Here is a 27,521-nt window from a genome sequence, read left to right as displayed (position 1 = left end):
TAAACAAGTTGGGAAACCTCAGGTACTGGCTTGGCTGCCCACCTCATCAGACAGCACGACTCACCCCTCCCCAGGCCCTAATCTGTCTTGGTTCATCAGGCTTGGGCAACTTTCTCCCATGTTGGCCCAGCCAGGAACTTTATGGAATTTTCTGGTCTGTAAGGCAGAGAGTGCCCTGTCATTCCTAGGAACACTGCTCAACTAACTCCTCAACCAAATCTCCCTGACATCCAACCCCACCCTAGAACATCCAGCTTAGTCAGGACTCCCTACCCTATCTAGAAGATTCTGTGAACTATGTGTCAGCCTTGAGACAGGATTTCCTCCCCTTTTCCCATTACTGACAGAGCAAGTTCATCTATAGGAACAGGTGGGGATGGCTGGAAAAGGGAGCAGCAGCTGGGAAGGAGAGTCCCTGCCTATTCACACACTATTTCCATTTCATTTCCTTCTAGAAGTAATCATTCATATGATTGGGCTCACTTCCTTTTTTTTTTTTTTGTCAGTTGTAGGGCTCAGGGCCTGGGCACTCTGTCTGAGTACTTTTGCTCAAAGTTAGTGCTCTACGACTTTGAGCCACAGCTCCACTTCCAGTTTTGTTTATTGTTATTGTTGTTGTTTTGTCGGTCATGGGGCTTGAACTGTAGGCCTGAGCATTGTCCCTCAGGTCTTCAGCTCAAGGCTAGCGCTCTACCACTTGAGCTACAGCACCACTTTCGGTTTTCTGGTGGTTTATTGGAGATAAGAGTTTCACGGACTTTCCTGCCCGAGCTGCTTTGAACTGCAATCCTCAGATCTCAGCCTCCTGAGTAGCTAGGATTACAGGCATGAGCCACTGGCGCCGGGCTTTCCACTTCCAGTTTTTGAGTGGTTAATTGGAGATAAGAATCTCACAGGGACTTTTCTGCCTGGGCTGACTTCCAACCTCAATCCTCAGAGCTCAGCCTCCTGAGTAGCTAGGATAACAGGCTTGAGCCATCAGCATCCAACTGGGCGCACTGTCTTCTGATGGAGAAAATAACAGGAGAGTTAGAGTGGCAGAGAAAGCTTCATTAACAAGTGTATCCTGTTGGAAGATGGCAGGCTCTTGCCTGTTTTTGTTTTTTGTTAGTCATGGGGCTTGAATATAAGGCTTGGGCACTGTCTCTGAGCTCTTTTGCTCAAGGCTAGTACTCTACTACCATTTTGAGCCACAGCACCACTTCCTGTTTCCTGGTGGTTAATTGGAAATAAGACTCTCACAGACTTTCTTGGCCTGGATGGGTTTGAACCATGAGCCTCAGATCTCAACCTCCTGAGTAGCTAGAGAATCTTTAGTATGAATTTGTGTGTGTTCACATTTGTTGGAGGGTATTGGAGATTGAATACAGGGCCTTGTGCACTCAGCTTTTTCAGCTCAACGTTGGAGCTCACTACTAGAGCCAGAACTCAATTTCCATCTTGTTTTTTCTCCCTGAATTGGAAAAACCACTCATGAGTCTGCTTCAGATCTCCTGAGTAGCTAGAATTAAAGGCATGAGCCATCAACCAGGGCCCAGCTTGAACTCAGGGTCTTGAGCTTGCTCTGCTAGCACCCTACCACTTGAACCACACATCCAGCCCTGATTTTTACTGGTTAGTTTGGAGGTAAAGTCTCACAGACTCTTCTGGATGCTGGCTTTTCTGAGACAGTTGGCTCTGAACTGTAATCCTCAGGATTGCAGCCTCCTGAATAGTTAGATAGATGTAAGCCACTGATAGATGGCTGGAGGTATGTTTTGTTTGGTGTTAAAGGAAGGCATGTGGAAGGTATGTGTGTCTCAGACAAGCAAGTGCCTCATTTGTCCAAAAACCAGACTTTCAGAATGTGGACAGTATACATCTTATTGACACAGGTCAAAGAGTACTGAGTGGATCAAAGTTGAGACTTGAATGGAAAGTTTCTGCGTTGATTAAAACAACTTGTTATAAAAAAATAAGAGGCAAGTGGGAGCGGTCAATACCAGCTCAAGGCTTTATTGGGGGGCAGACCTGCCAGGCTGCTCCAGGCAGGAATGGAGGCAGCAGCCATGGACAGGTGTAGTTGAATTTAAACAAAATTTTAGGGGGTAGTCACATAGGTCACATGGGCAGTTCTGAGAAGAGGTGTTATGAAGGTATGATGTGGACTACAGGAATTGGAGGGAGAGCACTGTCTGAGAAGGAGTATAGCAAGACTGTTGCAACTGGGGCAGGGATTTGTAACTCACACCAGGAAAACTATCCAGCATCAGGGATATAGAAACTTCACAATTTTTTGCAAACAGGGAGGGACACAGGCAGGGCCTTAATCAGCAAGCTGACTCTGAGACCTTAGGCTTGTATTTTGTGTGTGTGTGTGTGTGTGTGTGTGTGTGTGTGTGTATGGTGTGTGGACAAAACGTAGACCTTTGTACCTTCTAGGCAATAGCACTTAACACTGAACTCCATCCCTAGCCCCCTCCACACACACTTTTTTGAGACAGTGCTGGGCAGGAATTTGTAATTTTCCTGCCTCAAAAGTGCTGGCCCTGCTGGGTGCTGGTGGCTCACGCCTGTAATCCTAGCTACTCAGAAGGCTGAGATCTGAGGATCTCAGTTCAAATCCAGCCCCAGCAGGAAAGTCCATGAGACTTATCTCCAATTAACCACTCAGAATACTGGAAGGGGCATAGTGGCTCAAGTGGTAGAGCGCTAGCCTTAAGCTGAAGAGTTGAGGGATAGCGCCCAAGCTCAGAGTTCAAGCCCCATGACTGACAAAAAAAAAAAAAAAAAGTTGAAAGCCAGGTGCCAGTGGCTCTTGCCTGTAATCCTAGCTACTCAAGAGGCTGAGATCTGAGGATCGAAGTTCACAGCCAGCTGGGGCAAGAAAGTCCGTGAAACTCTTACATCCAATAAACCACCAGAAAACTGGAAGTGGCATTGTGACTCAAGTGGTAGAGTGCTAGCCTTGAGCTGAAGAGCTGAGGGATAGCTCTCAGGCCCAGAGTTCAAGGACCACAATCGGCAATAAATAAATAAATAAAATACATAAATAAAAAATAAAAAGTTGAACTGAGTTGCATGTGTCCAAAGATCTTACAACTGTTTTTATATTAAGCTCAAAGTAATACCACAGTCTTGGTAGTAAGTGTCAATCTTAGAAGCATCTCAATCAGAATGACTGGGAAGTTAGGTGTGGTGACACCTGTAATTCCAGAACTGAGAGGCTGGTTCAGCTCAGTGGAAGAGTTCTTGCCTAGCAAGGGCAAGGCCCTCAGTTTTGGTCATCAGCACCCTCCTCCCACCCATCCCCCAAAAAAGGAAGAAAAAGAAGGAAAGAAAAGGCAGAAGAGGGGCTGGGAAGGTGGCTCAGTGGTAGAGCGCTTGCCTTGCATGCATGAGGCTCTGGGTTCCATTCCTCAGCACCACATAAGCAGAAGGAAAAAAAAAGCCAGAAGTAACACTGTGGCTCAAGTGGTAAAGTGCTATCCTTGAGCTAAAGTGCTGAGAAACAGCACCCAGGTCCAGAGTTCAGGCCCCACGACCAGATCCCCCCCCACCAAAAAAAAAAAGAGAGAGAGAAAGAAAGAAAAAAAAAGAAAAGGCAGAAGAAAGCAAGCACATAAAATGAAAATTAGAGGGCTGGGAAGGTGGCTCAATGGTAGAGCGCTTACCTTGCATACATGAGGCCCTGAGTTCGATTCCTCAGCACCACATAACAAAAAGAAAAAAGCCGGAAGTGGTGCTGTGGCTCAAGTGGTAGAGTGCTAGCCTTGAGCTTAAGGGCTGAGGGACAGCACCCAGGCCCAGAGTTCACGCCCCACGACCAGACCCAAAAAAAAAAAAAGAAAATTAGACCTAGGAGTAGATGACCCTGACCCTCAACAAAAGAAGGAAAAGGAGCTAGGCACCAATACTTGAATTCTTAGCTACTCAGAAGGTTGAGATCCAGAGAATGGCAGTACAGAGCCAACTCAAGCAGCAATCTTTGAAATTCTGTGTCCAAAAATAATCAACAAAAAAAGCAAAGCAATGCTGGAGGTATGACTCAAGTGGTAGAATGCTGCTGAGCAGATGCAAGGCCCTAAGTTCACAAGCTCAGGTACTGCCAAAAGAAAAAGGGCTATACTTCTGAACACATACTCTATAGCATACACTAAAGCTTGTCCTAAGCTTGTCCTCGGACAACTGATGACACCATCTTCTGAACTAGATGTGAATTCTCTCTTTTTTTTTTTTTTCAGTCAGTTGTGGGGCTTGAACTCAGCCTGAGCTCTGTCCCTCAGCTCTTCAGCTCTACCACTTGAGCTACAGCGCCACTTCCGGTTTTCTGGTGGTTTATTGGAGATAAGAGTCTCACAGACTTTCCTGCCTAGCCTGGCTTTGAACCATGATCCTCAGATCTCAGCTTCCTGAGTAGCTAGGATTACAGGCGTGAGCCACCAGCAGCCAGCTTAGATGTGAATTATTTTTATGCCAGAGTTTCACTTCAGGACCTCTTGTTTGCTTGACTGGAGCCCTACCAGTTGAGCCACATTCCCATTTCTACTTTCTTTGGTGGTTATTTTGGAGATGGAACCTGGAGGTCTTTTCTGATCTGAGCTAGCTTCAATGGTGAACCACTGGATGTAGGTAAACTAGATGTTAATCTACCTCAGAGAGGAGCCTACAGAAATGCACATAAGCTAGTCAATTTACAAGTACTTTGCTGTTCAAAAGAAGAGTAAAACAATCTTAACAAGGAAGGAGATAAGAAGCAGATCTTCCCCCTTTCCAGTTGTTTTCTATGATGCTGGAAATTTCCAGGGTTCCCTATCACTGAAGCCTTTGCAATCTGATTCTTAGAAATACCTTCTTCTACTCAGACCAGTTGTTTCTTTTGCTTTCTGCTGGATAAAGTTAAATTACACCACCATTTAAAACTCAATAAGATTGGGGCTGGGAAGGTGGCTCAGTGGTAGAGTGCTTGCCTTGCATGCATGAGGCCCTGGGTTCCATTCCTCAGCACCACATAAACACAAAAAGCCAGAGGTGGTGCTGTGGCTCAAGTGGTAGAGCACTAGCCTTGAGCTGAAGAGCTGAGGGACAGCGCCCAGGTCGAGTTCAAGCCCCAAGACTGAGAAAAACAAAAACAATAGGATTGTCTGGTGGCTCATGCCTGTAATTCTAGCTACTTAGGAATTTAAGAATCGCAGTTCAAAGCTATCACACGCAGGAAAAGCCTGTGAGACTCTTATCTTCAATTTACTACCAAAAAGTTGGAAGTGAAACTGTGGCTCAAAGTGGTAGATTGCTAGCCTTGAGCAAAAAGCTCAGGGACAGCGCCTATGTCCTGAGTTTAAACCCCAAGACTAACAAAAATAAATGCATAAATAAATTACCCAATAAGATTGAGGAGTAAATTACATAGTTCAAAAAAGTATAAGAGGGCTGGGAAGGTGGCTCAGTGGTAGAGTACTTGCCTTGCATGCATGAGGCCCTGGATTCGATTCCTCAGCACCACATAAGCAGAAAAAAAAAAGCCAGAAGTGGTGCTATGGCTCAAGTGGTAGAGCGCTAGCCTCGAGCTGAAGAAGCTGAGGGACAGTGCCCAGGCCCAGAGTTCAGGCCCCATGACCCAACCTCCCCCCCAAAAAAGTATAAAAAAAGTGAAAGTCAGTTGTTGGCAACTCACACCAATAATCCTAACTATTCAGGAGGCTAAGAGCGAGGATCATAGTTCAAAGCTAATGCGACTCTGATCTCCAATTAGCCACAAAAAAGCTGGAAGTGGAGGTGTGGTCCAAGTGGTACAGCATCAGCCTTTTGAGAAAAAGGTAAAGCCAATGCACATGTTCACACAAGTGTGCGTACACATACACATACACACACACACACAAAGAAAAAGGAAAAGGAGAGGAAAGAAGAAAAAAATCAATCCCACAGCATCAGGCTGAGGCAGGCTCTCTTCCCCCACTTATTGCTGTGACAGCCAGTGTTCTTGGCACACTCTCCAATTCCTGGTCCCTCTTAGAAATACCTAACAATCCTAGCTTTGGAACTGAACTTGATTCTTTCCATCATATAGCCCAATAAAAAATCTAAATTAGGGGCTGGGAAGGATGAGGCCCTGGGTTCGATTCCTCAGCACCACATAAACAGAAAAAGCCGGAAGTGGCGCTGTGGCTCCAGTGGTAGAGCACTAGCCTTGATCTGAAGAGCTGAGGGACAGCGCCCAGACCCAGAGTTCAGGCCCCATGACCGGCAAAAAACAAAAAACAAACAAACAAACAAAAATCTAAATTAAAAAAAGTTTTCTTAGTTTTAGTTTTTTGTTACTTTTTTATATTTATTTCTACTTTTTATTTTTATTTATTTATTTATTTTGGTTAGTCATGGGCTTGAACTATGGGCCTGAGTGTTGTCCCTGAGCTCTTCAGCTCAAGGCAAGCACTCTACCACTTGAGCCATAGCGCCACTACTGGTTTTCTGGTGGTTAATTGGAGATAAGAGTCTCATAGACATTCCTGCCCAGACTGGCTTTGAACTGCATTCTTCAGATCTCAGCCTCCTGAGTTGCTAGGATTACAGGCGTGAGCCACCAGTGCCTGGCTTTATTCATTTATTTATTTGAGACAGTTTCATTATATGGTTCAGACTGGCTTTGAACTCTGGATCCTCCTGCCTCAGCTTCCTAAGCATTGGGATTACAGGTGTGCAACATCATACCTGGCTTTGAAGGCTTCTTGAATGCTAAGCATATACTCTACCCTGAACTATGTATATCCTCTGCCCTCTTGGAAGTCTTACAGTCAGTTACCCTAGACAGGAAATAAACCTGATTCTGGGTTTCTTCTTTGACAAATAGCTAGACGAGAGGACAGACACTTAGCTAGTTTAGGATCGGATCCATCTCTAGAACCCCCCCCCCCCCCCCCCCACACAAATTATGATATATTTCCTGTGCTGAAAGTGTGCTCAGCAGTACATGTGACTGCCTGACAAATGGATGGCTGGTGTTCAAATTCCAGAACCATTAAAAATTTTAAAATTAAAAGTTCAGGTTTCCATCCCAATCCATGGAAAGACTTCACAAAATGTAGGTTAACTTTAGTAATACAAATCAGTGTAGTTCACTGATTTACTGATTCAAAGAGAAAACATCCCCCTGGATCTTATCTTCTCCTGCTTTCCTTCCTTCCTCTCTTTCTCCCTTCCTTCCCTTTCCCCTTTCCTTTCCTTTGGCACACACTAAGCAGTCATGCTACCACTTGAACCATGCCTTCCCCAAGATCTTTTTCTGCTATACCAGTACCAGATTTAGGCCTTATCACTATATCTACCCACCAGGCAATAGAGATGGAGATGCCCTTTGCTTCTTGGGAAGAGGGCATGGCTCCTAGCAAGCTGGAGGGCCTAAATTGAAACCCAATACTGCTAGATAAAGAAATAAAGTATTCTCAATTGTTTTTCTGAAGGGAAGGAATGAGGTAAGTTGAACTATCAGTGGTAAGAGCTGATGGCAAGGAGGCTTCTGGCAGGAGAAGTGAGTCAGGGTCTCTGGAAGTGTTGATATAGAAGGTAGCTAATATGGAAATTTGAAGGACTCTCCAGACAGTTGCATAGAGTAATGGAAAATTCTTGAAGTTTGACCAGCTTGACTAGATTAGGGTGATGACTCATTAGAGGACTACATCTAAATGTAAAAATAGTTTTGAGCTGTGTACTTTCACAGAGAGGATTGTTAAAACAATATATTTGCAACGCCAGTTTAGATCAGCGAATTATAAAACAGCTGGATATCCTTGGACTCAAGTAAGAGCAGTCTTGATAGTGGACAAGTGTGGGCTTGGAATGTGGCTTAGTGGTACAGTGCTTGCTTAGAGCATGGTTCAATTCCTTAGTACCACATAAGCAGAAAAAGCTGGAAGTAGTGCTGTGGCTCAAGTGGTAGAGTGCTAGCCTTGAGCAAAAGAAGCTTAGGGATAGTGCCTAGGATCTGAATTCAAGCCCAAGTACACACACTCTCTCACTCTCTCTCTCTCATTCTCTCTCCCTCCCCCCCTTTTTTTTGGTGTCATTCCTGGGGCTTGAACTCAGGACCTGGGTGCTGTCTCTTAGCTTTTTCGCTCAAGGCTGGCCTTCTACCACTTTGGCCACAGCTCCATTTTATGGCTTTTTGGGGTTAGTTTATTGGAGCTAAGAGTCTCACAGACTTTTCTGTTCTGGCTTGATTTGAATCTCTATCATCAGATCTGAGCCTTCTGAGTAATTCAGGATGACAGGTGTGAGCCACTGGCATGTGGCTGTATTTTCTGTACTCTTGGATTAGTTACCTGTGAGCATTAGTGTTGTTTTAATGTTCACATTTTTATTTCAGGCCTTTAACAAGGGGTGTCTGTTTCCTTCAAAGGATGAAGAAAAAATAGCCATACTTGTCACTCAGACCAAGAATCCTAGCTACTCAGGAGGCTCAGATCTGAGAATTGGAGCCAGCCCAAGACAGACATATCTGGGACACTCATCTCTGACTAACCCACCCCTCACAGAAAAAAAAACAAAAAACAAAAAAACACAGAACTATAGGTGTGGCTCAAGTGTTAGAGTTCTGGCTTTGAGTGGAAAAAAACCCACCTCTGAGTTCTAAGCTCCAGCACTGGTGCCCTAACACTTGCAGCAAATTGCTATGTGTATTGCTAACAGGAGATCTGGAGCAGCAAGAAGTTAGTACCTAGGTTAGAAATCAAAGACAGAAGGAAAAGGCTAAGCACAGGATATGGGAACACAACGGAGAGGGTGCAGTTGTTCAAAATATATAGCTTGCATCTATGGAATTATACACACACACACACACACACACACACACACACACACACACACACAGAGTCTCCCTTGAGGCTTACTAGCCCTTACAGTTAATCGAACAATGGTGAAAGCCCCAGGAAGTTGCTGGAACAGGCAGATAAGTCTCTGAGACTAACCCTGGTCTTACCCCTTCCATCAGATCCAGGAATTGAGAAGGTAAAAAGTTGGGAGGGAAGGGTGAGAGAAAGGGACAATCTAAAGGCCTTAAAACCCCCAACCCCAGGTAATGACCAATGCAGTCTCTCTCCCTCTCTCCTCTCCCTCCCCCCTCCCCGTTCTTGCCCAAAGCAAAGGGGACAAGCTGCAGACATTGGGCGCGACCCAGTGAGTGCTACTCACCAATACCCCCCCCCCCCCCGCCAGGCCCAGGAGGAAAAAATTCCTTCCTCACAGCAGGGGACCTGTAGAACTACTTCTTCATATCATTCATTTCTTTTCAACATGAAAAGTCTCCCATCCCCAGATATCCCAAGCAGTTACTTAACAACGATCTAAAAACCAAACGCTATTTCCTATTTCAAACCTAAGACCTCCCCCCCCCCAACCCCAAACCCGGCTGCACGTCGGCAGCGGGGCCATCGGGCCGATCATTTCCCCCCTCCGTGGAGAAGCTCCAGCACTCGGGGGGCGGAGGGGGTGTCCAATAGTGATGTAAACCTTCATTCTCCCTTTAAACCCCCAAAGTTGCCAGAGTTCCCCGAGCCATCGGCCCCTCGACAAACAAGCCTAGCGCTGTCAGATCCGGAGCATTTCACTCTAACTGGACACGAGCCAGCACCGCGGACGAGACAAACAACCCGAACCCGCCACACCTCACCGCTTCACCCTCCCACCCCCGCCATACTCCGCCGCTCCCCGATCCCGGACTCCAGCAAACCCCAGAGGCATCTGGAGAGTTCCGTGGCGGAGAACCCCCTGGAAGATTCCAGGCTCCACCGGCTCACCCAGATGCCGGATTGGCCGAGGAGTGAGCAGGCGGGGCTCCTCCGGGACATAAAAGCAGAGCTGGCGTCGGGCTACCCATTGCGAGCTCCAGCCAGCCACTGGGAGCAGATTTTCCCAACACTATTCCGGAGCGGAGCCGCGAGCCGCGAGCCGCGAGCCGCGTCCTCACCTCACTCGATCCATCCATCCCACCCCGAAGCGGAGCAGCGAGCCGCGTCCGATCCAGTCCCAACCCGAAGCGGAGCATCCCGCACAGATCCGGTCCCAATCCAAGAGCATCCCGCGCACCGACTCGAAGCAGAGCCTGAGCGCGCAGCCCCCCCGAGATGGCGCAGAGCACGGCGATCGGCATCGACCTGGGCACCACCTACTCGTGCGTGGGGGTGTTCCAGCACGGCAAGGTGGAGATCATCGCCAACGACCAGGGCAACCGCACCACCCCCAGCTACGTGGCCTTCACCGACACCGAGCGGCTGATCGGAGACGCCGCCAAGAACCAGGTGGCGCTGAACCCGCAGAACACGGTGTTCGACGCCAAGCGGCTGATCGGCCGCAAGTTCGCCGACGCGGTGGTGCAGGCCGACATGAAGCACTGGCCCTTCCAGGTGATCGGCGAGGGCGACAAGCCCAAGGTGCGTGTGAGCTACAAGGGCGAGACCAAGACGTTCTTCCCGGAGGAGATCTCGTCCATGGTGCTGACCAAGATGAAGGAGACGGCCGAGGCCTACCTGGGGCACCCGGTGAGCAACGCGGTGATCACGGTGCCCGCCTACTTTAACGACTCGCAGCGGCAGGCCACCAAGGACGCGGGCGTGATCGCGGGGCTCAACGTGCTGCGGATCATCAACGAGCCCACGGCGGCCGCCATCGCCTATGGGCTGGACCGCACCGGCGGGCGCGGCGGCGGGCGCGGCGGCGAGCGCAACGTGCTCATCTTCGACCTGGGCGGCGGCACGTTCGACGTGTCGGTCCTGACCATCGACGATGGCATCTTCGAGGTGAAGGCCACGGCGGGCGACACGCACCTGGGCGGCGAGGACTTCGACAACCGGCTGGTGAGCCACCTGGTGGAGGAGTTCAAGAGGAAGCACAAGAAGGACTTGAGCCAGAACAAGCGCGCCCTGCGGCGGCTGCGCACGGCCTGCGAGAGGGCCAAGAGGACCCTGTCGTCCAGCACGCAGGCCAGCCTGGAGATCGACTCGCTGTTCGAGGGCATCGACTTCTACACGTCGGTGACGCGGGCGCGCTTCGAGGAGCTGTGCGCCGACCTGTTCCGCGGCACGCTGGAGCCCGTGGAGAAGGCGCTGCGCGACGCCAAGCTGGACAAGGCGCAGATCCACGACGTGGTGCTGGTGGGCGGCTCCACGCGTATCCCCAAGGTGCAGAAGCTGCTGCAGGACTTCTTCCACGGGCGCGACCTCAACAAGAGCATCAACCCCGACGAGGCGGTGGCCTACGGGGCGGCCGTGCAGGCGGCCATCCTGATGGGCGACAAGTCGGAGAAGGTGCAGGACCTGCTGCTGCTGGACGTGGCGCCGCTGTCGCTGGGGCTGGAGACGGCGGGCGGCGTGATGACGCCGCTCATCAAGCGCAACTCCACCATCCCCACCAAGCAGACGCAGATCTTCACCACCTACTCGGACAACCAGCCCGGGGTGCTGATCCAGGTGTTCGAGGGCGAGAGGGCCATGACGCGGGACAACAACCTGCTGGGGCGCTTCGAGCTCAGCGGCATCCCGCCGGCGCCACGCGGTGTGCCCCAGATCGAGGTGACCTTCGACATCGACGCCAACGGCATCCTGCACGTCACGGCCACCGACAAGAGCACCGGCAAGGCCAACACCATCACCATCACCAACGACAAGGGCCGCCTCAGCAAGGACGACATCGAGCGCATGGTGCAGGAGGCCGAGAGGTACAAGGCCGAGGACCAGGTGCAGCGCGAGCGCGTGGCCGCCAGGAACGCGCTGGAGTCCTATGCCTTCCAGGTGAAGAGCGCCGTGGATGAGCCGGGCCTGCAGGGCAAGATCGCCCAGGCCGACAAGAGCAAGGTGCTGGACAAGTGCCACGAGGTGCTCTCCTGGTTGGATGCCAACACCCTGGCCGACAAGGACGAGTTGGAGCACAAGAGGAAGGAGCTGGAGCAGGTGTGTAGCCCCATTCTCAGCGGGCTTCACCAGCAGGGTGCGGGCGGCCCCGGGGGGTCTGGCTCTGGCTCTGGTTCTGGGCCCACCATCGAGGAGGTGGATTAGAGCTGCTGCTTTCCTCCCATCTTGTCGTCTATGGGACAGACTCTTGGGACTCGGGAACCTCATAGTCATGCCTTAGGTTACCCAATTTGTCCCTACTTCTTGAGTTTATTCTAATGCTGTTATAACCCGGTGGTAACAGGTGACTTTTTGTATGTGTGTGTTATTTACTCTTATAACCTTTTCATTTAATTTTAGTATTTTTTCTTGTTATAACTAAGCATATCAACATCGCCACCTGGTGTCCTACTTTTTGCTTTGTAACACTACCACGTTAGAAAATAATTGTTTTTATACTTTAGCAAAATAAAAAATTTAGAACTCGATCTGTCTGCTTGTTTTATGGGGGAGATAATGCATTCCTAGAATATATGCATGTCCTAGTGTAAGGATGACAGAATAGGCGCAGGACTGGTCTGGGGAGGTGCACATGCTTTCAGTTACAGCTCTGGGTGTTTCTGTTAGAATTTAAAAGGTAGGCAATAAATGTATTTGACAGAAAACACAAATTGTAGATCTACATTATGATAGAAGTGAAGTTATTTATTAGAAAGTTATGATTGTTTCAAAGGTCTTGGGAAGGAAATGTAGTTAATGGTTGTGGCTTAATTGCCTCCAAGAAAGGCTGGGCTGGCCTCTAAATGGGAGCAGGAGTCTTTATTCTCACAGCCCTCTGCTTCTGTTGTCACTCTGGTTTTAGAGTTGTCTAGACTTTTGGTGATAGCCACAGGGTGGACATAAGGACTGTGTTCATACTACTTCTGCCTCAGTAAATACCAGACTGGGTAACTTAAGTACAAATTGTTTTACCTTGACTCTGATCACTTCCTTTCAAAGCATATTGTCTGAATGGCTTCACTTAAAATTTTTAAATAATGTTATAAGTAGAAATGTGAAGTAGACATGCCATATTTTCAACCATGGCTATCTTAGCTGTATTATCCAGATGGGTGTGTGGAGATACTGAGAAGGGAGTGTGACAGAATGAGAGCAATTGGTTGTTCTCACTGTCTTCATCCTATCACCCTTTATATATTCTGAAACTTTTCATAGTTGAGCTTGTAGAGCCAGTGATGTGAGCTGAATGCAAGCAAAGATAGGAGCAACAAGTGAAGGTTCAGGGTGAAAGTCATATATTCCACCCTGCCCTAGACCTCTTGGCATTTGCTTGTTCTTGTTTGGTTCTAAGGGGGGGAAAAGTTTTTCATGTATTCAATCATGGATCTTTAACTCAGATCCTGGGCACTGTCCCTGACCTTTTCTGCTCAAGGCTAGTGCTCTACCCATTGAGCCATGTCCCTACTTTCAGCTTTTTTTTTTGGTGGTTAATTGAACACAAGAGTCTTAGGGACTTTCCTGCCCAGACTGGCTATGAATCACTAAGCTCAGATCTCAGCTTCCTGAGTAGCTTGGATTACAGAAGTGACTCACCAGTGCCCACCATTAGGGTTTCTTTATTTATTGGTGCTGGGACTTGGGCACTGTCCCTTAGGTTCCCCCCAAGCCCTGAAAAAAAAAGCTAGTACTCTACCACTTTGAGCCAGTGTTCCACTTCCAGTTTTCTGTTGGTTCAGTGGAGGTAAGAGTCTTACAGATTTCCTGCCTGGGCTGGCTTGGAACCACAATTGTCATATCTCAGCCTCCTGAGAGTATTACTGGCACGAGCCACCAGTGCCTGATGATCCCGGGGTTTTAACTCACATGGCTCTACTGTAGAGTCAAACCTCTAGCCAGCCCTAAGTAATGGTTCTATCCTGGATTTTTCTTTTTTTGGTCGTCCGTGGGGCTTGAACTCTGGGCCTGGGCGCTGTCCCTCAGCTCTTCAGCTCAAGGCGAGCGCTCTACCACTTGAGCTACAGCGCCACTTCCAGTTTTCTGGTGGTTTATTGGAGATAGGAGTCTCACGGTCTCTCCTGCCCGGGCTGGCTTTGAACCGCGATCCTCAGATCTCAGCCTCCTGAGTAGCTAGGATTACAGGTGTGAGCCACCAGCGCCTGGCCTGGATTTTTTTTTTTAATGTGCCAGTTCTGGATTTTGAACTCACAGCATGGGCCCTGGCCCTGAGGGTTTTTGCTTCAGGCCTAGTGCTCTACCACTTCAGTCAACTCCACTTTCAGCTTTGGTGGTTAATTGGAGGTAAGATTTTCCTGACCAGGCTGACTTCAAACTGCTAACTTCAGATCTCAGCCCCCTGAAGAAGTAGGGCTATAGATAAGCTACTGGCATCCAGCTAATGATTTTTTTCCCCCTGGTCCTGGGGCTTGAACTCAGGGCCTGGGTTATGCCCCGTAGCTTCTTTTTGCTCAAGTCTAGTGATCTACCACTTAAGCCACAGTTCTACCTCTGGCTTTTTGAAGTGAATTGGAGGTAAGAATCTCATGGTTTTTCTTTTTTTTTTTTTTGACGGCCGTGGGGCTTGAACTCTAGGCCTGGGCACTATCCCTCAGCTCTTCAGCTCAAGGCGAGCTCTACCACTTGAGCTCCAGCGCCACTTCCGGTTTTCTGGTGGTTTATTGGAGATAGGAGTCTCACGGTCTCTCCTGCCCGGGCTGGCTTTGAACCGCGATCCTCAGATCTCAGCCTCCTGAGTAGCTAGGATTACAGGCATGAGCTACCAGCGCCCGGCTTCTCATGGTTTTTCTTGCCAGGGCTGGTTTCAAACCTCGATTCTCAGATCTCAGCCTTCTGAATGAGATTACAGGTGTGAGCCACTGGTGCTCATCTTCCCAGTTCAACTTTTAGGCAATATACTGCCTTTTATTTAAAAAAAAAAAAGAGAGAAAGGTGAATCTGGAGGGAATGGGGGTATAGTTGCTTAAAGTTACATAGCATTTCTGTGTTAGATATTTTTTTAAAAAGCTTGGAGAGCCTTTGTATAATAATAGTCACATTTAACAGCATGGAACTATACAGGTAATTTTTTTTAAACCAGTCCTGGGGCTTGAACTACGGGCCTAGGTGATGTCCCTGAGCTTCTTTTGCTCAAGGCTAGCACTCTACCACTTGAGCCACTTGTGGCTTTTTCTGTTTATGTGGTATTGAAGAATCAAACCCAGGGCTTCATGCATGCTAGGCATGCATTACATTCCCAGCCCTACAGGCAATTTTTATGAGGCAAACATATGAAACGATCTCTTTTCTAGTTTAAACAACACAACAACAACAAAAAACTCTTTAATATGTGCATTGCAGAATGCAAATACAAGAAAGGAAAGAAAAAAGTCAACACAGCCACAAGCAGTTCAGTTGGACATGACTGTCTAGATTCTCCCTGCACACACACACACCAGTCCATTTTACAATTGGTACAACTTATATACACACAGCTTATTGCATGACATTGGCCAATAAAGCTTCAGGCTCAAGAAGGTTAATGAGGTCGGCAGGAACCGAGGTGCAAATTTAAGATTTTGCTGGATAGTGAGACTAAAGTCTCTGGGGTGAAGCGTACTGCCAGGCGAAGGCCACCAGGACTGTGCCCCAATGCGGGAAAGAACGGAGAGCTCCGGTCTCACGCCCGCGGGTCCTTCAGGCGGGGGGTGGGACGGGGTAGACTTTCTCTCGCCTGACCCGCCAGAAAAAAACTGGAGATTCATGTTTATGAATAAAAACTCATTTGAAATGCCCCTGGAGTGTTTGCTCAGAGTATGTGGAACCTATTTTCCTAGTTTATCACTTGATTTTATTTCTATTTGGACGTGTGATGCGGAAAATGTTGTGGATCAAGACAGGCATATGAAAAGATAGCTACGTCCCGTCAGGACCCCGGCGTGGTCCAGGCTATAAATACCTCTGGCGCGGCGGAGATGATTCTCTTGGTACAGCGGGCTTGTTCATCTGCTTTTGTCTGTCTGCTATACACTGGGAAGGAGTCGCACCTCTGCGCAGTGTCCCACGTACAGGTACCTCGTGGTCCCGCTTGGTGTGGGAGACAGGGAACGGCTCTGGGGCTGAGCGGGATGAACCACCATTGCAGACTAGAGTTTCTGATGTCCACGTGACGCCACCCTTGGAACTGACCCGGCCCGGGGTTGGGGGGGGAAGCCGGCCGGCACTCTTTCCCGCCTTGCCGACCCATTGGTTTCTTCCTTAGGGCCTTGATCGTCGTGGGTGGGCCCGCTGCACGGAGGTAAGCAGATGGTGCGAGTGATTTCGAGAACTGGGGAACGGCTAGCGGTCGCCACCTTTGGGGAGGACGGGGGTGATGATGACTCCTGGTGACTCTGAGTGTCTCGCTGACGCCATCACCGCAGCGCGCTGATTGCCCCTCGGATTGCCACACGGTTCTTGGGACCTGGACTTGGGGAAGCTGGTGACTAGAAACACCTTGCTAATTAAGGGATTGTGTCTTATATCTCCACTTAGGGGTTTTAAGATGCCCGCTGGTGTGTTATCCTTGGAGAAAAGGTGAGTGCTATGAGGGAGAGCTCTCCACGTGCCTTCTGCCGATTATTTCCCCCAACTAGCCTCTGCCTGTTTTTCTAATTGCCAACTTTAATTTTATTATGAACCTATTATGTTAGTGACCCACCTCGGTTGTACTAATGTAGTAATGTGTGCAGTGTGGAGTTAATTCCGCCTTTTTTTCGAACTTTCCCTAGCCTTTTCTGAATTAACTTGTGTGTGTGTGTGTGTGAGGAGCTTGAATTTAGTTATCCCTGTTTTGCTGGTTAATTGGGTATAATTTGTTTCCTTGGGCTAGCTTTAAATGGAGAATCACAAGTCGGATTATGTGTATGAGCCACCCAACACAAGACCTATCCCTTGGGTTCTTTTTTCTAGGGCTGTTGTCTTTGAACAGTAAGACTTCCCAGAATGTTTCCCTAAATTGGGAATGATGATTTCACAGACTAGAGTCTCTGACACTGGTCCTGATGTCAAATGGAAATACTGACTCAATTAGGGAACTTGGTTCAACTCTCTGGGAAGGCCGAAGTGTTGCCTTTTTTTAATTGCAAGGTTGAAGATAAAACACAGCCTCTTGAATGTGAGACAAAGGCTCTAACAAAGAACTACTTAGCCAGCTAGTTCTTAATGTCTTTTCATTCTTTCTAGAATGAGGTTTCTGGAGGCCCACAAGGGGGAAGTGCCCCTTTGTAGAGATTTTGCTGTAACCTGAGGACTGGAAGTCTAAAATCTGTTGAATGTTAAATCTACCACTTGGGAGACCTGGAATGGCCAGAATGCCTAGGTGATCTGCTGTCAGCACCAGACTGTTGTGGAGTATGTGCCCTGGCTGTGGTGAGTCTTAATTTTGTGTATTTCAGCCTCAGTGGTAATTCTTTGGGATATGTGTATATCCTGGGTCTAATACATTTATCTCCCCAGCCTGGCTTCAAACTAATCTTACTATTTTCTAAACCAGCTGATTACTCTGAATCTTTGTTTCTACTGTTGGTTGTCTTCATGGCTCTGATGTTCCTTTTATGAAATTTCAGGATTTTCCTGGTACAAAGGATGGTGACCATCTGTTTCAGTTTGCTTTTCCTGATAAGCCTGTGAGCACCTATCAACTAGACAGAAAACTACCTGCAACCAGTGCTGTGGTTAAAGGGAATGGTGGGGCCTTATCCAAAAGATGACAATAAAATCTTAACCAAATAATTCATTGTTTGGTCTCTAGAAATAGGATTATTTAGAAATTAATGGAAATTCATAATCATCTCATGAATAACAATTACGTTTCTTGACCCTTGAGTACACTATAAAGTCAGATCAGAGCTAACATTAATGTTAAGGATTTCAGCCAGGTACTGGTGGCTCATGCCTGTAATCCTAGCTACTCAGGTGGCTGAGCTCTGAGGATCACGGTTCAAAGCCAGCCCGGGCACAAAAGTCCTGAGACTTACCTCCAGTTAACCAACCAGAAAACCGGAGTAGTGCTGTGGCTCACTGGTAGAGTACCCGCCTTGAGCTGAGAGACAGTGCTCAGGCCCAGATTTCAAGTCCCATGACCGACAAAAAAGTTAAGGATTTCTAGGTTAGGTGCAGTGTTGTACTGAATGTTAAGGTTTTCAATGAAGGCAAAGTAACAATATAGTCTAAGCCTTTTGGTGAGGCAGTCAAAGAATGTTTATTTCTGACTCATGGGGTCTGAATGATTTTGGGATAAGAATGAGGCTGGAGCCACCAAGGCTGCAAGACTTGACATTTCTAAAACCTTCCTCTTACAAGCCAGGTGCCAATTGTTCATGTTTCTAGAGGTTGAGATGTTAGAATTGTGCATCAAAACCAGCCTGGGCAAGAAGTCCGTGATATTCCTCCAACTGACCACCCAGAAGCCAGAAGTGGGCGTATGCCTTAAGTGGTAGAGCACTAACCTTGAGCAAAGGTAAAGAGACTGTGCCCAGGCCCTGACTTCCAAGCCCCAGTACTGGTACAAGGAAAAGTTGCTCTATGATGTTAGATGAAATATTTAGTGGTTTGACATCAACATAGGCATTTAATAACAGTTGATAAAATACTGAGCAACTCAAGTGATTGCCAGAATTTCACATTTAGTATTTCCTAATCAGTCACACAGATAATAATGAAGCTACTGTGACCAAGCCTACTACATATTTCCATTCTACCTCGTTTGGCCAGTACTAGGACTTAACCTTGTACTCCCAGCCCAGTTTTTTTTTTTTTTGTCCAGTCATGGGGCCTGAACTCTGGGCCTGGGCGCTGTCCCTCAGCTCTTCAGCTCAAGGCTAGCACTCTTACCACTTGAGCCACAGCGCCACTTCTGGCTTTTTTTTCTGCTTATGTGGTGCTGAGGAATCGAACCCAGGGCCTTAAGCATGCAAGGCAAGCGCTCTTCCACTGAGCCACCTTCCCAGCCCCCAGCCCAGTTTTTGTGTATATGGTGGGGGTATTTTGTTTTTGTTTTTTTGGTGTTGCTCTTGGCTTGAACTTGGGCTTGGGTGCTACCAGCTCTGCTTTTAGGTTTTTTTTTTCCATCCAGCATGGGACTTGAACTTGTCCTGGGCATTGTCCCTGAGCTCTTCAGACACTTCGAGTTTCCTGTTGGTTAATTGGAGATGAGTCTCATGGAAGTAGAGCTGTGGCTCAAGGCGTAGAGAGCTAGCCTTGACCAAAAGGTGCTCAGGGACGGCGCCCAGGCCCTGAGTTCAGGCCCCATGACAGGTACCAAGCCAAAAAAACAAAAAAAAGTTGGAGCCGAGCGCTGGTGGCTCACCCCTGTAATCCTAGCTACTCAGGAGGCTGAGATCTGAGGATCGCGGTTCAAAGCCAGCCCGGGCTGGAGAGACCGTGAGACCCCTATCTCCAATAAACCACCAGAAAACCGGAAGTGGCGCAGCAGCTCAAGTGGTAGAGCGCTCCCCTTGAGCTAAAGAGCTGAGGGACAGCGCTCTGGTTTAAGCCCCATGGCTGACAATTTGGGGGCTGGGAAGGTGGCTCAGTGGTAGAGTGCTTGCCTTGCATGCATGAGGCCTTGGGTTTGATTCCTCAGCATCATAAAAGCAGAAAAAGCCAGAAATGGCACTGTGGCTCAAGTGGTAGAGCACTAGCCTTAAGCTGAAGAGCTGAGGGACAGCGCCCAGACCCAGAGTTAAGGCCCCATGACCGACCAAAAAAAAAAAATCAGACTTTCCTGACCATGATCCCCTAGATTTCAGCCTCTTAAGTAGTTAGAATTACAGGTAAGACCTACCATTTTAAAAGCCCTCACTAACTGGCAATGTATTTTATTTATTTATTTATTGTTGGTTGTGGGGCTTGAATTCAGGATCTGGACACTATCCCTGAGCTATTTTATAGCTTAAGGCTAATGCTCTACCACTGTGAGCCACAGTAGTACTTCCAGTTTTTGAGTGGTTACTTGGAAATGAGTCTCAAAAGAACTTTTATGCCAGGACTGGCTTTGAACTGCAATCCGCAAGTCTCAGACTCCTGACTAGGATTATAGGCATGAGCCATCCGCACCCCACTTGTCAATTGTTCTTGCATAAACTGGTAATGTAAGGTTACTTTTGCAGAGGGGACTGTGACTTAAATTGTCACCACTGAAAATGTACTTCATAATAGAGGGTCCCATACATAATTGGCTTTTTAATTTTTTTATTTTAATTTTTTATTTTATTTATTTATTTTTGGGTCTGGTCATGGGGCCTGAACTCTGGGCCTGGGTACTGTCCCTCAGCTCTTCAGCTGAAGGCTAGCGCTTTACCATTTGAGCCACAGCGCCACTTCCGGCTTCTTTCTTTTTTCTTATGTGGTGCTGAGGAATCGAACCCAGGGCCTTAGGCATGCAAGGCAAGCACTCTACCACTGAGCCACCTTCCCAGCCAATAATTGGCTTTTTTAAAAAAATGAACTTAATTCTCTTGAAATTTGCTGCCTATTTTTTGATGCTTCTAAAGACTGACTCTCGAATCTTTTTTTCTTTTTCTTCTCTTTTTTTTTTTTAATGGTCCTGGGGCTTGAGCTCTGGGCCTGGGCCTGGGCCTGGGCGCTGTCCCTGAGCTTTTTTTTTTTTTCTTTTGTCCCAGAGCTGCTTTTGCTCAAGGCTAGCACTCTACCACTTAAGTCACAGCGCCACTCCCAGCTTTTTTTTTCTTTTTCTCTTTCTTTATTTTTTTGTAATTTAATGGAGAAAGAGTCTCATGGACTTTCCTTCCCAGGCTGGCTTCAAACTGTGGTCCTCAGATCTAAGCCTCCTAAGTAGCTATGATTACAGGAGTGAGCCACCAGCACCTGGCCTGACCCTAGCATCTTAACACAGGCTAAACTTTTTTTAATGTATTTTTTCCTATACTTAGATTTTATTCTTCCACACACATTTCCATCATCCTATATTAAATTTTTGTTTTGTTTTTTGGGTCTGGTTGTGGGGCCTGAACTCTGGGCCTGGGCACTGTCCCTCAGCTCTTCAGCTCAAGGCTAGCGCTCTACCACTTGAGCCACAGTGCCACTGTTATGCCAAGGTCACAGGACCCCCACCAAGAAGACCACCGAGAGTTAGACTCTACAGCTGTTTTATTTAAACGGGCTGTAGCTCCAACACAGCGGAGCCCAGGAGGAGAGCCCCGAGCTAAGGATTTGCAGGTCTTATAAAGGCACACAACCAGGTGGTTTAGCACCACGTGTTGCTCTGCTCTGAAACAAGCAACAAATGGTCACTGCCTCAAGTACTTTAACCCTTTATTCCCTACTCCCCCTCCCCTTGACTTATGGTCCTGAGACACAATCTTGTGGCTCCGGCCCAAAACTAAACTTGATCTTGAACAGGTATACCAATAACAATCAGTCCATTTTTCTCTTCTTGAGGCGTATGTGGAGTGGTTGGGTAGGATGCTTGGAGACTTCCCATGTTTCCCCACGGTCCAGGGCAAAGGGGTCAGCCAGTCTGGCGTGGGAGCAGTGGATCCAAGCAGCAATGCCGTCCACCTTAAGGGCAGTAGGTGTAGCCAGTAGCACCATGTAAGGTCCCTTCCACTGTGGTTCCAGAGATCTCAAGTTGTGCCTTCGAACAAACACCCAGTCCCCTGGTTTAAACAAATAGGGGGTAGGAATAGAAGCAAAATCATATAATGCTCTAAGCTGGGGCCACATACTCTTATGTACCAGCTGTAAACAGTCAAGCTTACACAGAAATTCAGTATCATCTAAATCAGCAAGCAATTCAGTCTGAAGGCTAGGGATAATGGGTGGAGGGTGTCCATACATTATTTCAAAAGGAGTGAAGCCAAGCTGATAGGGTGAATTTCTTACTCTAAACAGAGCAAAAGGAAGGTGTGATACCCAGTCTGTGCCCGTCTCCAAGGCCAATTTAGTTAAGGTCTCTTTTAGAGTCTGATTCATTCTATCTGCCCTGAACTCTGGGGTCTATAAGCACAGTGCAATTTCCAATCTGTTCCTAGTGCCGCGGCTATTCCCTGACTTACTTTTGAGACAAAGGCCGGCCCATTGTCCAACCCAATGGTGGATGGGAAGCCATACCTGGGTAGGATTTCTTCCAGGATCTTCTTAGCCACGACTTTTGTGGTCTCATGCTTTGTTGGATAGGCTTCAACCCATCCTGAAAAAGTGTCTACAAAAACTAGCAAATGGGGCTGGGAAGGTGGCTCACTGGTAGCTTTTTGGTGGTAAATTGAAGATAAGAGTCTCAATGGACTATCCTGCCTGAGCTAGTTTCAAACTGAGATCCTTAGATCTCAGCCTTCTGAGTAGCTAGGATTACAGGCATGAGCCACTGGCACCCCGCTCTGATGAGATTTTTTTAATTACTTAATAACATAGTTGGGATCTAGGAGTCCCAATGGGCTGAGTAAAAGCTAAACTACTCTGCAGGGACACCCAGACTCTAGAACTCACATATGGTGCTCCCCTGGATGATCACCATTGGGAAAATGAAGCAGAAAAAAAAATACAGGGAAATATATTTCCACAGGAATGAGCCAACAGCACAATAACAAATGACTACAGCTAAAATATAACAGCACACTGGATAGAGAAATGAGGCTGAGAATGTTCCAAGAGATAAAGGAATAAACCCCTATTTGCATGAACTAGATATCAAAGAAAAAAGGTAAAAAGAAATGAACTCAGCCAGTAATCCTAGCTATATTCCAGAGGCAGAGATCTGAGAATCACAGTTTGAAGCCTGCCTGGCCAGGTAAATCAGAAAGACTTATCTCCAAATAACTGGCAAAGAGCTAGAAGTAGAGGTATGGTTCAACTGCCAGCCATGAGTGAAAAATTGAGCTCAAGGCCAGAAGTTCAAGCTCTGGTATTACCACACTTTCGTGCACATGTGCACATATACAGATAACAAAAAATCAGGCACTGGGGTATAGCTCAGAAGTTGTGCTAAGCACAAAGGAAGTAGGAATTCTAGGGTAGAAATAAACAGAGCCAGACACCGGTGGCTCATGCCTGTAATCCTAGCTATTCAGGAGGATGAGATCTGAGGATCGTGGTTCAAAGCCAGCCTGGGCAGGAAGTCCATGAGACTCTTATCTCCAAATAATCACCAGAAAACCGAAAGTGATGCTGTGGCTCAAGTGGTAGAGTGCTAGACTTGAGCTGAAGAGCTGAGGGACAATGCCCATGCCCAGAGTTCAAGCCCCACAACCGACAAAAACAAAATAAACAAAAACAAAACCCAGAGATACAAGAAGCACAACAAACAGGTAAAAATAGACCAATTGAATTCAAATTAACAATCTGCAAGACTCCTCCACAATGTGGAGCAGGGAAATCAGTTTAAAAAGAGAGAGAGAGAGAGAGAAAAGGAAGTTTAGAAACATGAAGGATAGAATAAAATACTTCACCTTGGGCTGGAAATGTGTAGTGCTTGCCTAGCATGCTTGAAGCCCTGGGTTCCATTCCTCAGTACCACATAAACAGAAAAAGCCACAAGTGGAGCTCTGGCTCCAGAGCTAGAGGACTAACCTTGAGCAAAAGAAGCTCAGGGACAGTGCTTGGTCCCCTGAGTTCAAGCCCCAAGATGGGAGAAAAAAAAACAAAGTTCCACCTTGTAATGGCTGGTTTGGAGCTGTGCCCCCAGACTGGCTTGTAACAGCTGTAAGTGCCAACTTTACCTCTGCCGATGACAGATGAAGGCATCTGGGCCATCTGCTTCCAGCAGATCAGGACCTGGTTAGTTTGTTTATTGTAGTGCTGTCTTTTCTTTAACAGCTTTAATTCCATGGTTTCCTCCCTCCCTCCCTCCTTCCTTCCTTCCTTGGTTCCTTCCTTCCTTCCTTCTGTCCTTTTTTTTTTTTTTTTTTTGTGGGACTAGGGCAGAATGAAAGTAAGCACTGTCCTGCTGAGTCAGAGTCCCAGCCCCCCATGATTGTCTTTTGATGGTCCGGGTGTTTTCCCAAAGAATAAGGAAACAAATTATTCCAAAGGTTAAAGTACCTGCTGACTCAAAAATGTTAGATTTTATTGCCTCAGTCAGGTGAATATCAGGTGGAAATGGGTCACATTTCAGGCTGGTTATTGCCTGCCATCAAACCACTTTTAAAAAAAAATAGTGAAGATAAGGATGTCAGCCACTATTTTTCAGTTGCATGATAGGTAATGGGTCTGGGGGGTCACTCAAGTGGTAAGAGGAGGCCCCAGTTCAGTCCAAGTAACCACCAAAAAAGAAAGAGAGGAAGGGAAGGAAGGAGGGGAAGTAAACAAGGGAAATTATCTCCAAAGGGTATTAAAATAAGGTAGGTACCACCCCAGTTTGGAAGCCCTCCCATTTCCCAGCCTCACACGGAAAAAGGCATCGCTCTGCAATACCTTGATTCCTTCTGAAACAGGCTGAACAACTGCCATAAAAAAAACAACAGGCTGGGAATGTGACTTAGTGGTAGAGTGCTTGCCTAACATGCATGAAGCCCTGGGTTCAATTCCTCAGTACCATATAAACAGAAAAAGCCAGGGGCTGGGAAGGTGGCTCAGTGGTAGAATGCTTGTCTTGCATGCATGAGGCCCTGGGTTCGATTCTTCAGCACCACATAAGCAGAAAAAGCCGGAAGTAGTGCTATAGCTCAAGTGGTAGAGCGTTAGCCTTGAGCTGAAGAGGCGAGGGACAGCACCCAGACCCAGAGTTCAGGCCCCACAACTGACAAAAAAAACACCCCCAAAACAAGAAAACACCACCTGTTCAGTCAGAAGTGGAGGTATGGCTCAGATGATAGCCAGCCATGAACAAAAAAACAAAAGAAAGAGACCCTAGGTTCAAGTCCCAGTACTGGTATAAACACAGGCACATATAAATTTAAGCTGCAATGGCTCACACTGAGGCAGACAAATTGGAGAGTCTCTTATCTTGAATTAACAAAAAAAAAAGCCAGAAATAGAAGTGTGGCTCAATTTGATGAAGCACCAGCCATGAGCAGAAAAATCCAAGGGAAAAGCTAAGAATCAAGCCCTAGCAACAAACAAACCTACCATAAAACAAAAAACAAAACAAAACAAAAAGTCTGTGTACCAGTGGCTCATGCCTGTAATCCTATCTACTCAGGAGGCTGAGATCTGAGGATCATGGTTCAAAGCCAGCCCAGGCAGGAAAGTCCGAAGGGCATTGTAGCTCAAGTGGTAGAGTGCTAGCCTTGAGCTGAAGAGCTCAGGGACAGCACCCAAGCCCAGAGTTCAGACTCCACAATGACAAAAATAAATAAATAAAAATAAATAAAAGGGTTCTGGGCACTGGTGGCTCACACCTGTAATCCTAGCTACTCAGGAAGCTAGTGAGATCTGAGGATCACAGTTCGAAGCCAACCCCAGGCAGGAAAGTTGTTGAACTCCACTTTTTTTTGCCAGTCCTGGGGCTTGAACTCAAAGCCTGGGCACTGTCCCAAGCCCTTTTGTGCTCCAGGCTAGTGCTCTACCACTTGAGCCACAGCTCAGCTGTTTTGGTAGTTTACTGGAGATAAGAGTCTCACTGATGTCAATGCCCTGACTGGCTTTCAACCTTGATTCTCAGATCTCAGCCTCCTGAGTAGCTAGGGTTACAGGCATGAGCACCAACACTTGGCTCTGAGATTCTTTTTTTTTTGGGTCCGGTCATGGGGCCTGAACTCTGGGCCTGGGCGCTGTCCCTCAGCTCTTCAGCTCAAGGCTAGCGCTCTACCACTTGAGCCACAGCACCACTTCCAGCTTTTTTCTTTTTGTTTATGTGGTGCTGAGGAATCAAACCCAGGGCCTTATGCATGCAAGGCAAACGCTCTACCATTGAGCCACCTTCCCAGCCCATGGCTAGATGTTTATGATAAATGCTTTTGCCTTTAATGCAACACACATCCCTTATAAATTGGTTGACGGAAGAATATAGCAAAGTTAGCCAGGTTCTAGTGGTCACATCTTTAAAATCCTAGCTACTCAAGATGCTGAGACATGGAGGATCAAGGTTCAAAAGTGGCCTGAGTAGAAAAGTACAAAAAACTCCATCTCCAATTAACCAGCAAAAAGTTGGATTAGCTCATGTCAGCAATCTTAGCTACTCAGGAGGCTGAGATTTGAGGATCACAGTTCAAGGCCAGCCTAGGGAAGAAATCACATCAAATCTTATCTCCAATTAATCATCAACAAGCCAAAAATAGAGCTGTGGTTCAAGTGGTAGAGCCCTAGCCTTGCTCATAAAAGCTCAGGGACAATGCTCACGTGCAGAGTTTAAGCCCCAGAACAGCACAAAAGAAGCTGGAATAGAGGTGTGGCTCACGTGGTAGAGCAGCAGCCAAACATACAAGCTGAGAAAGCTCAAGTTCCTGAGTTCAAGCTCCACTGCAAACACACACACACACACACACACACACACACACACACACACACACACACAGGAAAAGTTCCTAAAGCGAAACTGATTGTAGTATGCTCACTTCTCCTCCAACCTCCCTTACTTGAGCTGCACTTTCCTCCCAATACTTCCTTCTTTGTTGTCCTGCGTTTGCCAAGCTGTGGATAAGTCTCCTTTTGTGAAGTTTATATACATGCACAATGAATGTAATAATGTACAGGTGTGTGTGTGTGTGCACAAGCACATGCAAGTGGGGGGTTTGTTGAACTCAGGACCTGGGTGTTGTCTTTTAGCTTTTTCATTCAAAGCTGGAACTCTACCACTTAAGCCACAGCTACACTTCCTGACTTTTTGCTGGTTAGAGTTGAGTTCCATTTGCCTACCCAGGCTGGCTTTGAACTTTGATTCTCAAATCTCAAATTCTTGAGTAGCTAGGATTACAAGAGTGATCTACTGGCACCTGGCATGTATGATATTTTTGTGTGTATGCTAGTCCTGGGGCTTGACCTCAGGGCATTGGCACCATCCCTGAGCATTTTTTGGCTGAAGGCTAGTGCTCTACAACTTGAGCCACAACACCACTGCCAGCTTTTTGGTAGTTAATTGGAGATCAGAATCTCACAGATTTCCCTATGTAGCCCAGGATGGTCTCAAGTCCTCCTGTCTTGTCCTCCTAAGTACTGGGATTACAGATGTGCACCATACCCATACCATACTTAATAAGAGACAGTTTAAAGAAGAGTCATGGGTTGAGAATGTGGCTTAGTGGTAGAGTGCTTAGCATGCATGAAGCCCTGAGTTTGATTCTTCAGCACCACATAAGCAGAAAAAGCCAGAAGTGGCTCAGGTGGTAGAGTGCTAGCCTTGAGCTGAAGAGCTGAGGGACAGCGCCCAGGTCAAGTTCAGGTCCCATGACTGACAAAAACAAAACAAAAACAAGTATATCATTCCCATAGACCTTAAGATCTGGTACTACAAAAGAAAAAAAAATGTAGTACCACAATCTCCTGACTTGCACATTTGGAGCTATAGGAAGTATGATTTTTTGGCTCCAATCCCCCGGGAAGTATGAACTTGGGTTTGGAATTTTCCAGAGACTATCTTTGTCCTTTCCTCCCTTCTTTTGCAGTGCCAGAGACTGAACCTCACACATGCTAGGTAAGAAATCTACCACTGAGCTTCATCCCAAGCTCTGGGTTTTCTTTTTCTTTCTTTCCCTCCCTCCCTCCCTCCCTTCCTCCCTCCTTTCTTTTGGTGTTGCT

The 27,521-nt window shown here is 47.2% G+C and overlaps 1 protein-coding gene and 1 long non-coding RNA gene across 2 annotated transcripts; both read left to right on the top strand.

Annotated features, from left to right (window-relative positions):
• Positions 1–10,047: 10,047 nt before the first annotated feature.
• Positions 10,048–12,272, top strand: Hspa1b (heat shock 70kDa protein 1B). Its single transcript, XM_013034973.1, has one exon. The coding sequence runs from the start codon at positions 10,095–10,097 to the stop codon at positions 12,018–12,020; it is 1,926 nt and encodes a 641-aa protein (XP_012890427.1). The 5' UTR covers positions 10,048–10,094; the 3' UTR covers positions 12,021–12,272.
• Positions 12,273–15,839: 3,567 nt separating this feature from the next.
• LOC105999832 lies at positions 15,840–17,625 on the top strand. Its single transcript, XR_001175761.1, has 5 exons — positions 15,840–15,919; positions 16,111–16,146; positions 16,383–16,424; positions 17,073–17,258; positions 17,456–17,625. It is a non-coding gene; the product is annotated as an uncharacterized LOC105999832 (long non-coding RNA).
• Positions 17,626–27,521: the final 9,896 nt, after the last annotated feature.

Source organism: Dipodomys ordii, unplaced genomic scaffold, assembly GCF_000151885.1.
Source record: "Dipodomys ordii isolate 6190 unplaced genomic scaffold, Dord_2.0 Scaffold202, whole genome shotgun sequence".
Lineage (NCBI taxonomy): Eukaryota > Metazoa > Chordata > Mammalia > Rodentia > Heteromyidae > Dipodomys > Dipodomys ordii.
The sequence above is the reverse complement of the archived record's forward strand: the minus strand, read 5'-3'. Positions and strand labels throughout refer to the sequence as shown.